At 33.1% G+C, this 14,644-nt stretch overlaps 1 protein-coding gene and 1 long non-coding RNA gene across 2 annotated transcripts; both read right to left on the bottom strand.

Moving 5' to 3' along the window:
- Positions 1–3,864: 3,864 nt before the first annotated feature.
- LOC124434797 lies at positions 3,865–4,591 on the bottom strand. The gene is made up of 2 exons (XR_006944890.1): positions 4,548–4,591; positions 3,865–3,962 (listed from the first exon to the last, which is right to left on the bottom strand). It is a non-coding gene; the product is annotated as an uncharacterized LOC124434797 (long non-coding RNA).
- A 108-nt stretch (positions 4,592–4,699) lies between these two features.
- LOC124435185 lies at positions 4,700–7,112 on the bottom strand. The gene is made up of 3 exons (XM_046985132.1): positions 6,794–7,112; positions 4,908–5,040; positions 4,700–4,737 (listed from the first exon to the last, which is right to left on the bottom strand). The coding sequence occupies exons 1-3, from the start codon at positions 7,049–7,051 to the stop codon at positions 4,700–4,702; spliced, it is 429 nt and encodes a 142-aa protein (XP_046841088.1). The 5' UTR covers positions 7,052–7,112.
- Positions 7,113–14,644: the final 7,532 nt, after the last annotated feature.

Below are 14,644 nucleotides of genomic sequence, written 5' to 3'. Positions count from 1 at the left end.
GTGAAACCTTTTTTAATTCTTCACAATAAATTTCCCTTGAATTTCTTCACCGTTGATATCACAAAGCTTATAAGTAACAAGATCCGTCAAAAAAACTTTATTTATATAAAAAGTCTCATTAACCCACTGTCTTAAACTTTCCTTTTCAAAAATATTATTTTTAATTCTTGAAATTTGCACTTTATCATTTTTCTTTAATATACTTAAATTTTTATCTCTTTTTTTGTTCATAATATTAGATAATCTTTTGATGTAATTTTTTTCCGCCTAAATAAACATCATATGGTGAAAGATTGTCAGAAAGTAATCCACGATAAGGATTTTCGTTATATCTTTCCACAATTAAATGTAAATATTTTCATAAGTAATTTTTTTTCCTTTTCTTCTTTGCAACAAGTCAATAGTTTTTCCAGTCGTCTGTTTTATTGTTTGTATAAATCTATCAGCATGAGTAGCTTTAATTTCACGATTATAAATATTATAATTTGTAAAATTATATTTTTTTGACAATACTTTTCGAAACCCTTGAAATTCAGTTCCCTCGTGTGATACTATTTCTTTAGGAAATTCATTTTCTTTCAATACAATATCTTTAAATTTTTCCATAACATTTTTACTAGATTTATTTTGCAATAACTGAACAAAACCATATCTTGAATAAACATCAACTACACATAACAAATAACACAAATTATCATTATATCTTGCCAAATCTTTCATTTCAGCTAAATCAATAAGTAAGATCATAAATAAATTTTGTTCATACATTTATATTTAAAAATTTATATTTTTTTGATACAAATTATGTATATTTTGTTTATTATCTTTTAAATGTTCACCTTTTAATAATCTTGCAGCTCTTTTTATAAAGTCATTGTTAATTAAATTATTAGTTTTCTTCTTCGTTCTCTTCATCACCATCATTCAGAAACGTTGGAGGATGATGAAAATCAAGCTTTGAAAAAAATATATCATTATATGTCCTTTCAATTTTATCATTGCCATATTTTTTATAAAATTCTACAAAATCATATTTCTTTCCAATTTTTCCACTAAAATTTCATTCATAAATTCACTATGATAACCAATGCAATCATGTATTGGAATATCCAATTTATTAGAAAACTCTTTCAATACATTAATAGCTTAAATGTCATTACTATTTTCAATATCTTTTTGTCTTTTTTTACTTGTTACAGTTTTTGGCATTTCTTTTTTACTTTTTCTTCTTTAGCTTCCTTTCCTTTGATTTTTCTTTTCTTCTTCACTTTTTAATAAATCACGACAAAATCCAACAAATTGTCGAAATTTTTGTGATATAGTTTTTAAATCGTCATCTTTTCTGAAATATATTTTGTAAAATTCATCCGTCCAATCAATCATTGCAATATCATTTGGATCAGTGGCTTTGAAACAATCATCTCATCATCATCATCATTAACATAAACAGTTACATTTTCATCCACAACATGGTATGATTTTTGTGTTTTCAAACTTAATTTATTATCTAAATCACGTTCAAAGATAACGTTTCTCATTAGATGAAAACAAAACTTCATATAAAATTTCCTTTTAATCTTTATTTGCAATCTTATTCAACACATTTACCAATCTTTCACAGGTTTGCAAATTCATTTGCAACTCATCATTACAGCACATTCCATCGTTGTATGGAGAGTAAACAGATTTTGAAAAAAAACATAGATTACTAAAGCGATTAAAACTGCATATTTTATTTAAAACGATTGCTTTTCCATTAGAATAACTTTGTAAAACTGTTACCAAATCTCTAAAACTTTTTTAAATGGTATACTCTAGTATAAGGGTAATGGGTTAACAATTGACAATGTCTATATTTTTTAGTTATTCCTTTAACCTGCAATGTGCTTTACCCATTTTCTGACAAATGCCACATGACTTTACTTATCATTGGGGTAGCTACGAAGCTTTATTAAACAATCCACAAATAAAATTGGCAAAGAACGAAAATGGGCTTAATTCATTGATTCAAAATTAGAGATTTTGAGACTTTTGTGAGCCTCAAAACTTTGAGTATTCCAGGAAATTTCTTAAGTATTTTGGTCTGTTATCTGAATGTCATGCAAAATCACAAGTTGGCATAAATGCAATGAGCAAAGGCAATATATAGTGGAGACAATAGACGTGGTGTTGAAATAGCGTGAGAAAAACAACAAAACGTAAACAAGAACATTTGGAAATTTTTTTACTCGTTTCCCCCGATAGTTATTTCTTAACATTAAAACTACACTTGTGCATAATATAAGAATACGAATACTTTAGGTGCATACAATTATTGGTAACAACATGAACATGCTATACAAAAAAAAGTTTAACACACTACAGGAAATCCTGTTTAGCAAGGCATTCCAGAACAGACGTGTGAAAACGGAAAGGTATGCTTATTTGGGATGTAAAAATTTTGGTTTTTAACCTTAAAGTTCCTAATTCTTTGTCCTGGTAACAGATTAGGTTTAATCCAATAATGTTTGTTTTCTGGGTTTTAATGAGTTTATAAGTTAGCTCTGAGCTCGTCTTGTCTAACCAATATCCCCAAATCTTATCTTCAGTAGACAATGATTCAATGCCTTCAGCTGCACCAGGATAATAGAAGAGCCAATACGGTTCATCAGAGTCAGTATAAACCGGAAGAATGTATCCTTCATGTGTTCGACTGCTTTTACAGTTGGCAATAAGAGTAGCAAAGGCATCAGGTTTAAAAAAATTTTTAAGTTTCCCATTCAACAAATCGAGCTCTGACTTTGTCAAATCTACATCAGTTACCACCAAATCGCATTCTTCAATCTGCTTGTTACGTATCAAGCACATTGATACTTTGGCTTCTTCAAAAACAACTTTCTTCAACACAGATCGGTAATATTCTCTCTCTTGATCAGAATATTTACGATTCTCTGTCAAAACTTTTTCTACTTGCGGTGATTCGATTATTTTGAAATGAATATTCTGCGCATTTTTCATAATGTTGGAAATCTGTTTAATACCATACTGACTGGGTTTTTTAAATGTAATGCCTTCTGGCAAACCAGTAACAGTAAATCCTCCTTTTAAATAAGGTACTCGGCACATTTTCCCACAAGCTTCACCTTCGAAGAAAATTACAATGATGGGTAATACATAAATGTAGCTTGCAACAATCAATGACAATAACAAAAAGTCCCACCCATATTTATGGGGGGAGAGATTTTAACTAGTACAAAACTATGAGGACAGACACAATAAATGATATTTCCTAAATATGTAAACTGTAATGCACATTGTTCATTTTTTACGAAACAGCATTCTTTCCCATGATTTGATTTGATAAGTTTGGAAATGTTTCACAATGGTGCAAAACATTCATGCTGACTTAAAATAACTTGATTGTCAAAAAAGGAATTGTGTATAAAATGGACTAAAAAATATCAACCATGACACAAGCTCAGAAAATGGAAAATCATTTCAAATGCAATTTGCACTTACTGTATTTCTGGTTGAATAGTTTTATCACATCACACACCCGGTACTTTCTGACAACCTGTTCTGGAGAATCTATTTAATAAAGAAAACATTGATAAAGAAATAACGCCCGTGTAAAATGCATGGAAAGGGAGGAGAGGATTATTCATATATCCAGCTGAGCCCAAGTGATTACTTTTGAAAGCAATTTACTTTCAAAAGAAATCCGAAGGGCACAACTGAATAAACATTCCTGGAACAGCACTAATGCTTGAGAAATAATGCACTGGTATTCCAAGACCCACAAGTTTCTGAAAATAACTGTGTAGGTACAGCACTTACCCAAATACTCAACGAAATTGACACCAATTTTTCATTTTTATTCAAAAGTTGATTCCTTTTTCTGTTCCAAACTGTTGAAGACAAGAATCACCAGGCTCCAAGAATAAAACAACTGCTTCACAACCAAGACTTTCTAAGTAAGTAAGCTAGCAAAGAGAAATTTAATTGAATTTACACAGCATAAGTTTTCAGCAAATTTTTCTCTAAGTAAACAAAAGTATAAAAATCAACACATCTACAATGTGTTAGATTAAACACTTATCATAATTGCTTTGGGCTTATTTTATGATACGTATACTATTATTTTGTGGGGAAATTAGAGCCCCTCGCACACCCTAATCTATCTAAAGCTATGAGGATTGCAAAAATTTCTTACAAAACACTCCCCCTTCACATCCATGACACAGGTCTATCAATGCTAATATTTTTCACAGTAAAATTGCAAACGTTACAAAATGCTAACTTTGTGGATCTGTAACCAAGTAGACTTGGCTAAATTTCAGCATTTATTTGCTACTTCTAACAATTCATAACAACTTTTACAAATTTTTTTGTAGTAGAAGTTTTCTTTAGGTAAATTGTCTTTCCTTTAGAATGGATTGAAATTTACAAACCATCACGTTATGTTTATAGAGATGCTCAACTAAATCTACGCACAAACAATCAAAGTAAAAATCATTCTCTTATATCATAATACTGTACATATGTACAGTGGGTAATAACAGCTGTACCTGTGACAAAAGCTGCTTTTTCCCTTTTTTCACTTGGTTTGTGCTGCTTAACTGTCAGGTCATGAATGTCATTGCTTTGAACAGCCTTTGCTCTTTCTGCCCAAATCACACGTTCCTCTGCCCTAACAAGTTCCAGTGGTCTACAGCTAACTTCAACTCTCAGAATTAGAGCTCAGCTGCTTGCATTCCTCTAAAATTACAAAATGCATATTTACAAAAGGCATATAACAACAGAAAGAAACAAAGTACTCTTTTGGGTTTAAATGACGACTGCACAGGTTTTGTCTTAGCACTTTTGGTGGAATAAAGATGATACATATTGTACAGGCCATAAAAAACATACAGTTTATAGATCAGAACCTGAGTTCAGCATATGTGAGCAAAAAAGATTATATGCTGTAGTTCTACGCTTTGAAGGGCACAGTCTTAACTCCTCATCTTGATGAGAGCTGGCTTTTCTTTTTCTGGACTGCTTTTCATTCCCAATCCATTTCTAGAAGAAATAAAAATAAAAACTTTTTCTTTTTCTTGTAGCTAACCTGGTTAACCAAGGTTATTTACTACATGGTGTATGAACAAATAGAGTACTAACATGAAGCCTTCAAATTATTTGAAGAATAGGATATGCTAACTTAGTCTAAACAACAAAAAATTATTATGTTAAAAAATATAAATGCTTCTTTTCAAACCAAACAATCAAACAATTTCATTAGAAAATTCTGCAATAAGCATGAGCTTATTTCACCAGTAACAGAATTCATTAAGTATGTAACTACGAACCACCATCTATATGAAACTTCTTTCTCAAATTATTCGTAAATTAGGAGAGCCAAAAAAGTAAAAAATGTGACTTATTCCTGAACAAGATAAAAATTTTTAGGGACTATTAACCTAATTAATAAAAAATTTGTTAAGGTATATTAATTTCGGTTTTGCCTTGATCACCTTCAATGGTATGCACCCAATGCAATTAAACCTTCAAAGCAATTATATACATTATAATAGGGTGACTAGCAGAGAGTAGAAATTAGAAAAACATCTCTAGCATTTACAATTTAAGGTAGATTCAACATTATTGAGTCTCCATAAACTGCAACGATTCTGTCATTTGCAAACTTTCAAAAACATGCAATGAATACAGCATAGTCTGCTCAGTTATTTATTCATGCAATGTAAAATTTCACTTGCTGTGAAAACTATGGATTTCTAAAAAACAATTAATTAATGGTAATATTCTCAAATTTACCTATATTTCAGGATTATTATTTGCAAAATGATAAGGTCCCTGTTTGTTATAGCATGAATCCCAAGCAAGTCTTTCATGGAAAAGGGAAACACCAGTGGGCATTAAAAATGTGTTATAGAGAAAATGCGCACTTAATAATTTAATTTTTGGAAAACCATTGTCGAGGGAAAATCGAGGGAAAACCATAGGTTTTCTGATTATAAGATTTGTGATGTTACAGAATGCCTGCCCTTAAGTTTCAACAAACTCAGAATACTACGAAAAATTTGTGATCAACAGTCTTGAAGGCATACTCAAAAATAGAAAAATTACCAAGTTTTCCCACCCCTTTTTAAGATGTACTACCTGTGGCACCTCTATACTATGATATGAATATTATGAAATGAGTATATGTATGTAAATACTATAATCTTATTACTTTTATAAAGTAGAAATTGCATTATTGAAGAAAACTACAGTTCGATTTAATGCAAAAAGATATAGTAACCAGTGGTACATACATATTACATCTGACAACAGAGAAAGATAAAAAGCTCGAGAGGGTTGAATACAAATAAAAACAAGCTTGTTTTTTATAGTACATAGTAAAAACAAGTGTGAGTATAAAAATATAATAATTATACACTTAATAGGCCAAGTTAAAATTTTAACAGTAGAATAAATTTTATAAACATCGTCAGCAAACGTTGCAATTTTCAATTGTCAAGCAATACTAAATATAAACACACTGGTATTGTGGTACAGTCAAAAAATAAACCATGCTCTCCCCAATAAAGGGAAAATCCTAAGTATATCTGTTTATATATCTCTGACATCTTGTAAACTGTCTATTATATAAGTTAAGGGTATAATTAGAAGATATAAAATGCACGCTATATTTAATGTCAGTTACAGAAACAATAACTAAACCCATCAGATCAAAAAATACTGGCGAAGATCACTCGTTGCTAATGAAAAAGAAAGCGCGGGTAAAAAATATAAACTCGTGCATTCTGTTTACCTTGACTCTTTCAAACGTGATATTAGCTTGGTTCGCAGCTTCTTGGATGACATCCCTCATACTAGCTGCTGTTGAAATCATTCCTCGATCATAATAATCCTTCAAGATCTTTTTTTGTTCGTCATTTAAAATATCATAAGAAGCTGAACGTCGAACGTTTTCCGCCATAGCCAGATCACAGAACAGGAAAATAAAGATGACTAAATAAAGTATTTCATAAATTCGTGAATCCCATACATCAGAATGCGCGGAATACATTTTATTGACGCTTCGTAACGCATTTCTAAAAATTAGAACTAACGCTTTAAGCGTTTTAGAATTGGTGAAACGGGTGTCTCATCAGCGCGCAAAGTTTTAAGATTTTTAATTTGAATTAAAATAGCAAAATGTTTAGAAACGACTTTGTTCTAAAGGAAACTTTGCCATAAATTTTTGCTATTACATGTACAATTTTTCAATTGCAGCTTAGTTAATGAAAAATCAATTTACCCGAAGTGGAATAAATTCACATGGAAAGCCGTGCATGAAGGTCTGCTCCTGAATAAAGCGTTTTGGATGAGCTACAATCGTATTTATAATAAATAAAAGTCTGATAAAATACATTAAAACAAAAAAAGCATGTATTCGGCAATAGAAAGTTCACAATATCTTTATAGTCTGCATGCTCTTTTGATTTCGTGGGACTAAGAATTCTTCATGAACATTTTCGTAAAAAGAAATCCGAAAGGCTGGAGACAATTACATTCATAGGTTTATTACTGCCAGACAACAACCTAAAGATGTAAACTGCGCCCGTTCTTGAAGCCCCAGTTGTGCTGCTACATTTTAGATGCTTCGATAGAGTTGACGCATATGCTCGTCAAAGAAACTTTTTAGGTCTTTATTGGGCTACAGTTGATGTCGCAAAGCACAAAATTAATTAAGATTTTTGATCTTTCTGGAGGTCGTGAATAAACGACAATACACAGGATTGACGGGTAAGTACTGCACATTTAGCTCTGAGCATGCGCAAAGAACTAGCAAATCGTACAAATTTCACAAACCTTGGCTGAAGGCTTCGCATCCTGTGTAGAATTTGCGATTAAATGTCTCGTACGTGTAAGCCATTTTGTTGCATGGTATATATAATGGGTGCTCTCGTCAGCTCATGCTGCATGAACATGTGTGAAAATGATTTTGGGTTCATCTAGAACAATATAATAAAACAATGATATGACGTATGCGTGCGCATGTTTGAAAGCTCGTGTTAACTCTTTGTCATGTTTTCAAATGATAAAGACACAACTTACAGTCCCCTCAATCGTTTTCAGTTCAGGAACTGTCATGAAATGATTTGTTTTTGTCTACTTTTCATCTGAAAACAGTTTGATTTTACTTTGAACATTGCCTCGTTTGACGTTTTTTAAAGACACGTGACATTTTTTTCTTTAAAACAAGTCAAAAATTCCGAAGGTCAAATGTTGGAGCTACTTTAAACTGAAAATAGCTGCCTTTTCGGCTCTCTTTTAAGTCAAAAATCCCCCGAAAAAACTGCAAATTAATTCAAAACACATACCATGTGTCGATCTGAAACATTAATTACAGGCAGTTTGAGAAAAACGAATCGTTTCGTTTTTACCTACATAGCTATTTGTTGCAAACAAGGCTAAAGCACTACAGTCTGATTGGTTAAATCATTCTCCTAAAGTAGGACATTTATATGTGATCATAAATATATGATTAACGCAACAAATGATTATTGAGAAAATGTTCCAGCTACCTCTCTCTAGCTAAAGCTCTACAAATTCAACAGTAAAAATGAATTAACAGTGGCTGCTTTATATAGTGTTCGTTTGTATATTTTCTGCTTTACTTTCAAGTAAATTGTCGATTAATTGTGTTTTCGATTTTCGAAAATTCATTTCAAGACTAAACATTGTCTTAGTCTGCTCGTGACGATTATTATATTAAAAGACTATGAGTTAAAGTCTGAGGATATGTATTTAAATGACGACTGAACTATTTTGCTTGCCAGTCATAAACTAGTGCTGAGAAGGAAAACTTTTTACAAGCAGTTATTATACCGACGCTGTAGCTGCAATGTCTAGCTTCAACTGTCTTTGGATCACGTCACGTGATTGACGAGAACACATCATCAAACATCTCGTGCTCAGTTAAACCACCAAGTTAGAAACGGCGAACTTGATTGAGTTGACCCATAAAGCTAAAATAACAAAAAATACGCGAAAATAATGGCCCATCACACAATCCTTTGACAAGCCCCCTTTTCATCAGCAACGTAAGAAAGTAAGGATAAAAACAAAATGATTTTTCCAGGTCGAAAGCAAAATCACCATGTTAAATGGCGAAAATATTACAATTTTTCATGAACGGTTCATACATAGTCCTCTTTTTATCGTCAAAACAAATATGAAATTATAGTATTGGATAATGTAGAAAGCCTCAACCTTTTATTAAATGGCCACAATTTTTAAATAGTAAAATAGTTTGAAATTGTAGGATAAATTCTAACTCTATATGACAAACGTATTTTTATAGTATTTCTAATGAATTTTAAGTAATAAATAAGTATAGATAGTCATAATAATTATTTTCTTCATAATTGTAATTTACACTATTACCAATTCAGTGTAAGTGATAAGCCATTTCAACATCATAAAGTTAGCAACAAGGCGGGTAGGGATGTCGACCAATGTGGAAATTCTTGACGTATGTGCATTATTTTTTTAGATTGTAAAATGACTGGAACAGCTTGACTACGAGAATTCGTAATATTTCTAAATTGATCGACGCTTGAGGATCGCAAAAATGAATAAGGCTAAAAAGAGCAAAATGGTGCAATATCCAGTACACTCCGCGTCTTTCAATCGTGATTTGTATGATACAGCGTAAAACTTAATGCTGCGACACAGCTGATCTGGAAATATAGCTATAATGAGAAATGAAAAAGTTTGGCAAGGAGACACAAATCGAGTTTCTATCACATCATCGGCAGAGGATAATGCAAGTTTAGCTAAAAAGGTCGGGCGAACTTTCTTTGTTAATTGATTCGAAAAAACATCAGGGGGGGACTTGATGTTGTTGATTGATCTGGGAATAAATACATCCGTCGAGGTAAATCTAATTTGTTGTTTTACCTGCATGGAAAAATAACATTTTGGCCCGAAGCAAATTAAGGAGATGAAGCAACTAACTTTTGTCTACGTAAGATATTGAGCGTTTTCATTCGGCGAAGTTGTCGCCATGGCGATGTACAAGTGAAATGGAACTTTAAAGAGCTGTTTTTATTGGAACACAATGGCCGCTTTCTCTTTTGTTATGTTAATTCCCGGAAATGAATGGAAATGTTCAACTGAGAAGGCAATATCAATTAAGTTGTCTATTTGTAAATACAACTATTTCCAATTTCTTCTCTTTCAGTCCAGGTTCATGTGTTTTTTTTCATAATGGGTCAAAGATTTTCATGAAATGGTACCGTCTGTAAAGCTTGTTTCGCCTCTTTTCAAGTGAGATAGTTTTAAATATCTAGCCTTCCATCATCGAAAAGAACACACATTTACACCAGTCATTTACACTCATCGTTAAGTAAAATACGTACGCCAGGACAAGCATATCAAAGAAATGAAACACGCGTTTAATCATCATGTCAAAACACAAGCCTTGGCCAGAAGACAATTCCATCAGATATGATATAAAACATAATCCAAAAAGGACATCTTATTATGTTTTACTTTATATCAAAGCAAAAGCTTCATGTAGTTTTTAAACGCATTGCCAGTCATGATGGAGGTACGGTCAAAAATTCTTCATCAACTCCATGGAACTTTAGATTGCCAGTGTCTGAAGACATTCGTTTGAAAGAAGTGTGTTTAAGAAGTTTTTCGTCTGGCTAATTACTGAGAAAAAAGCTTTTCTTATTCTTTCCGCTTGCACGGAATTATAAAAATGCTTGAAGCTGAATTCCATGTAAACACTGATCCATCAGTCACAACAGTCACGTCGGTATAGACGTTTGAAATAATATTTTTGTAATAAACAGACTTCCCATTCTGGTTGGCTGATAGCAATCGAGGCGGCGAAGAGCAGCTTTTTACTCATCAAATCTGATTCTCTTTTAAGTACAACGCACGAAGAACAACTTGAATTTTCCTTTTTATTTGAGGTCGAAATGAAAATGGCATGCCAACCATTATTTAATCTGTGCAGCAGTAGAATACTTCTGTTTTTCTTTGCCTTCGCAAGCACCACTAGAGTTCAACACATCTCTTATTATCGTTATTGCAGCCACCATTGTTGTGAAGACATGTTTTAATAGTGATTATACTGCGAAAGCAAGAGGTATTCACTCGTCTCAGGAGCAAAATTTCGAGGATGTTAAGCGTTCTAGATTAAATGTGAAGACGTAATCAATGACTTGCCTTTATCAGGATATGGGAAACGGCTTCTTTAGATAATGAAATTTATTTTGAAAACGATAAGTTGAACATTTTATCGTCATCGGCTTTTTGGCGTAGAAAGTATAATGGCAGCTAAACCTTAAATGCATACGTTCTCCTAATTACGTCAAATCCAGTGCGGAGTCACTAGCTTCTAGGACAAATGTTAGAACTTTCGACCTATCAAATATACTACCAAGCGAGTAGGAAGATCCATAATTGGAGAGGGCAATATTCATATATGCATGTTACAATCTAATATATACGACAACTTTTTTGAAAATAGACATGTTTCGACATCTCATGATGCCATATTCAGTATGAGTTAAATAATAGGTGATACATGGCCTCAGTTTCGTTAGTAAAAATACAAAAAATATCGTCAACGTATCTGCGGTAAAATAGTGGTTTAGTGTCGTTGTAGTTGTTTAGCCAGTTTCGTTCATGTGAGCCCATGAAAATGTTAGCAAGTATGGGTGCTAAGGGAGAGCCCATCGCAACACCGTCCGTCTGGTCATAAAATTTTCCATTAAATAAAAAAAAATGGCTTACCGAAACTTCACAAGAAACGAGAACCAGAACAATCGCCTCCACTACGACCGATAGTTTCATCAATCAACGCATACAATTATAATTTAGCTAAGTATCTTAGTTCTCTACTAACACCACTCATACCAGATGACCACTCCACTAAAGATTCTTTCACTTTCCTCGACGACTTCTCATCTTTCAACTTATCAACTTCCTGTCACAAATTCTTCATCTCCTACGACGTTGAAAGCCTATTTAAGCCAGGTTTCCATATGATCGTCGTTTCTAAAGATGGCGGCTATCAACTTTAATTCTACGTCTTCATTTATGGAAGAAGTACAGAAGTATGATTGTTTATATAACAAATTTTCGAAATATTAAAACCCAAAAACGATGTTTTCTTTTTTGCTTTCGCTCTCTCCTTCTTCTCAGCACACGCAAAAGAAAATAACACGCTACAAGTCTTCCTCTTCGATTGACTGCCGCCATTTTGAATATATCATACAGTAAGTGTATGGTGACTAGTTCAAATTAGATACGATGCATACGATTAATGGAAACCAGTTCATCGCAATAATCGCTTCTGTCGTTTGATCACCGCAGGGGACTTTTTTCAACAGACAGAAACGACTCTAGCGACAGAAACGATCATATGGAAACCAGGCATTACTAACATACCACTTACTGAAACCATCAACCTAGCAATCGACTTAATATTCACTCACAACCCCAGGTTCAGTATAAACAGGACAGACCTCACACAACTGTTTTTAATAGCAACAGCACAGACGCATTTTTTATTTAATGGAAAATTTTATGACCAGACGGACGGTGTTGCGATGGGCTCTCCCTTAGCACCCATACTTGCTAACATTTTCATGGGCTCACATGAACGAAACTGGCTAAACAACTACAACGACACTAAACCACTATTTTACCGCAGATACGTTGACGATATTTTTTGTGTTTTTACTAACGAAACTGAGGCCATGAAGTTTTATAATTACATTAACACACAGCACGCAAACATTAGATTTTCTTTTGAAACTGAACAACAAGATCAACTGCCATTTCTTGACATTTTACTAACAAAATCTCACGACAGCTGTACAACATCTACATACCACAAACCAACGTACACAGGACTTCTGACGAACTATTTTAGTTTCACACCACTTTCATACAAAACCGGACTTATACGCACACTAATCGACAGAGCATACAAACTTAACAATACGAAGAATGGCTTTCAACGAGACGTAAAAAACATCACATCCACTCTTTTACGAAACTCTTTCCCACTTCACTTTATTATCAGAACCGTAAAACGATATCTCGACAACAAACATAGCAACAACCTCAACCTAGACACCGAAACTCCTGACACGACGATCACAACCAACACAAATGAAAATTCCAAAATAACAACTCTATACTTCAAACTACCATACATCGGACATTACTCACGACACACACAACGCAAACTTATAAACATTATGAAACGCTTCTGTACAGATATGGACATTCGACTAATTTTCACATCATTCAAAATCAAAAACCTTTTCTCATTTAAAGACCCAATCCCTGATTCAATTAAATCTATGGTGGTATATGAATTCATCGCCATTTATCCACCAGAATCAGGGAACATACCACAACAGACAAAAACTCTCATATCTACCGACACCTTCTTAAATCTCACTCATGCAAAACCAACTATTCACCCTCTTGTTTCAAAATCATCGACACTGCCGACACCTCATTCACCCTTAAAATCAAAGAAGCACTCCACATTAACAAAACTAACCCTGACCTCAATGTTCAAGTTTTTAAATTCAATACAATATTTAGTTTATAATACGCTCGGACGCTCCTCATTGATTTATCTTATTTCCTTTTTATTGTTTTAATTTATGTATCATATTACTTTTATATAAACCCTGTATCACCTATTATTTAACTCATACTGAAGATGGCATCATGAGATGTCGAAACATGTCTATTTTCCAAAAAGTTGTCGTATATATTAAATGTGTATTGGCAATAGTGCTTTTACGAAATTATGGAAACATGTTACAATCATTTGAAAACAACGGATTTCAAATGAACTTGACACTGCATATCGTGATAATTTTATCGATCTTCCTACGCCCTTGATATTGCAGTTGTTTACTTAAACTCGATTTAACTATCTAAGAATGTTTTGCTAAAAAATTTCTTAGCAGGAGTAAAAGTTCGTGCAGTCTATCTCGGAGAAACAGTCACTCTGTTTCCATATTTTCATAATTTCATGAAACTCTTTAGCTGTGTGAGACCCCATAGTCCAATGCGCTAGCTGATACCAGTGGTTTAGAAACAATTATGTTATCTCCACCGTGTAATTGAAATAAAGAAGACCTTTGGAAATTGACGTATTGTGACAATTTCAATGCCTATCACTATGCTAAGCCCTCGTGTGCATGAAGTATAATGAAAATCAATAAAATGAAACAAAAATTATTTACATCAATTAGTATATCAACAATTCACTTTTTCACGTCAATGATTGCAACAAAGAACTACTACATGTTTGTAGATGAAGATTAGATTTTGTGAAACAAACCCCCCTAAACAGATCACAGCAATTACCTTACAAATGACATATTCACAAAACATACAATCGAGCAACTAAAAACATAACACTTCACACTAACCACAATGACAATACACAAAAAACCCCCACAAATTTCCTGTACACACAATACAAGACGTAAGAACCAGATAACAAATACGGCTAACCTGACGTTTACTCCTCACTTGACTCTGAAGATGACTACCGCTAAGGTTGTCGAAACTTCAGTCAACAACAACAAAAATAGTCCTTCTCAGGATTATACTAACCTGG

The sequence above is a fragment of the Xenia sp. Carnegie-2017 genome, unplaced genomic scaffold (genome assembly GCF_021976095.1).
Source record: "Xenia sp. Carnegie-2017 unplaced genomic scaffold, XeniaSp_v1 HiC_scaffold_14, whole genome shotgun sequence".
Classification (NCBI taxonomy): Eukaryota; Metazoa; Cnidaria; class Anthozoa; order Malacalcyonacea; family Xeniidae; genus Xenia; species Xenia sp. Carnegie-2017.
The sequence above is the reverse complement of the archived record's forward strand: the minus strand, read 5'-3'. Positions and strand labels throughout refer to the sequence as shown.

Excerpts from the sequence above, each read along its gene's own strand:
- LOC124435185 (XM_046985132.1), bottom strand. The coding sequence starts at position 7,051 with ATGTATTCCGCGCATTCTGATGTATGGGATTCACGAATTTATGAAATA. Across the intron at positions 5,041-6,793 it reads TCACGTTTGAAAGAGTCAAG|AAATGGATTGGGAATGAAAA; the intron begins GTAAACAGAATG and ends TATTTCTTCTAG. Across the intron at positions 4,738-4,907 it reads CTCACATATGCTGAACTCAG|AGGAATGCAAGCAGCTGAGC; the intron begins GTTCTGATCTAT and ends TTGTAATTTTAG.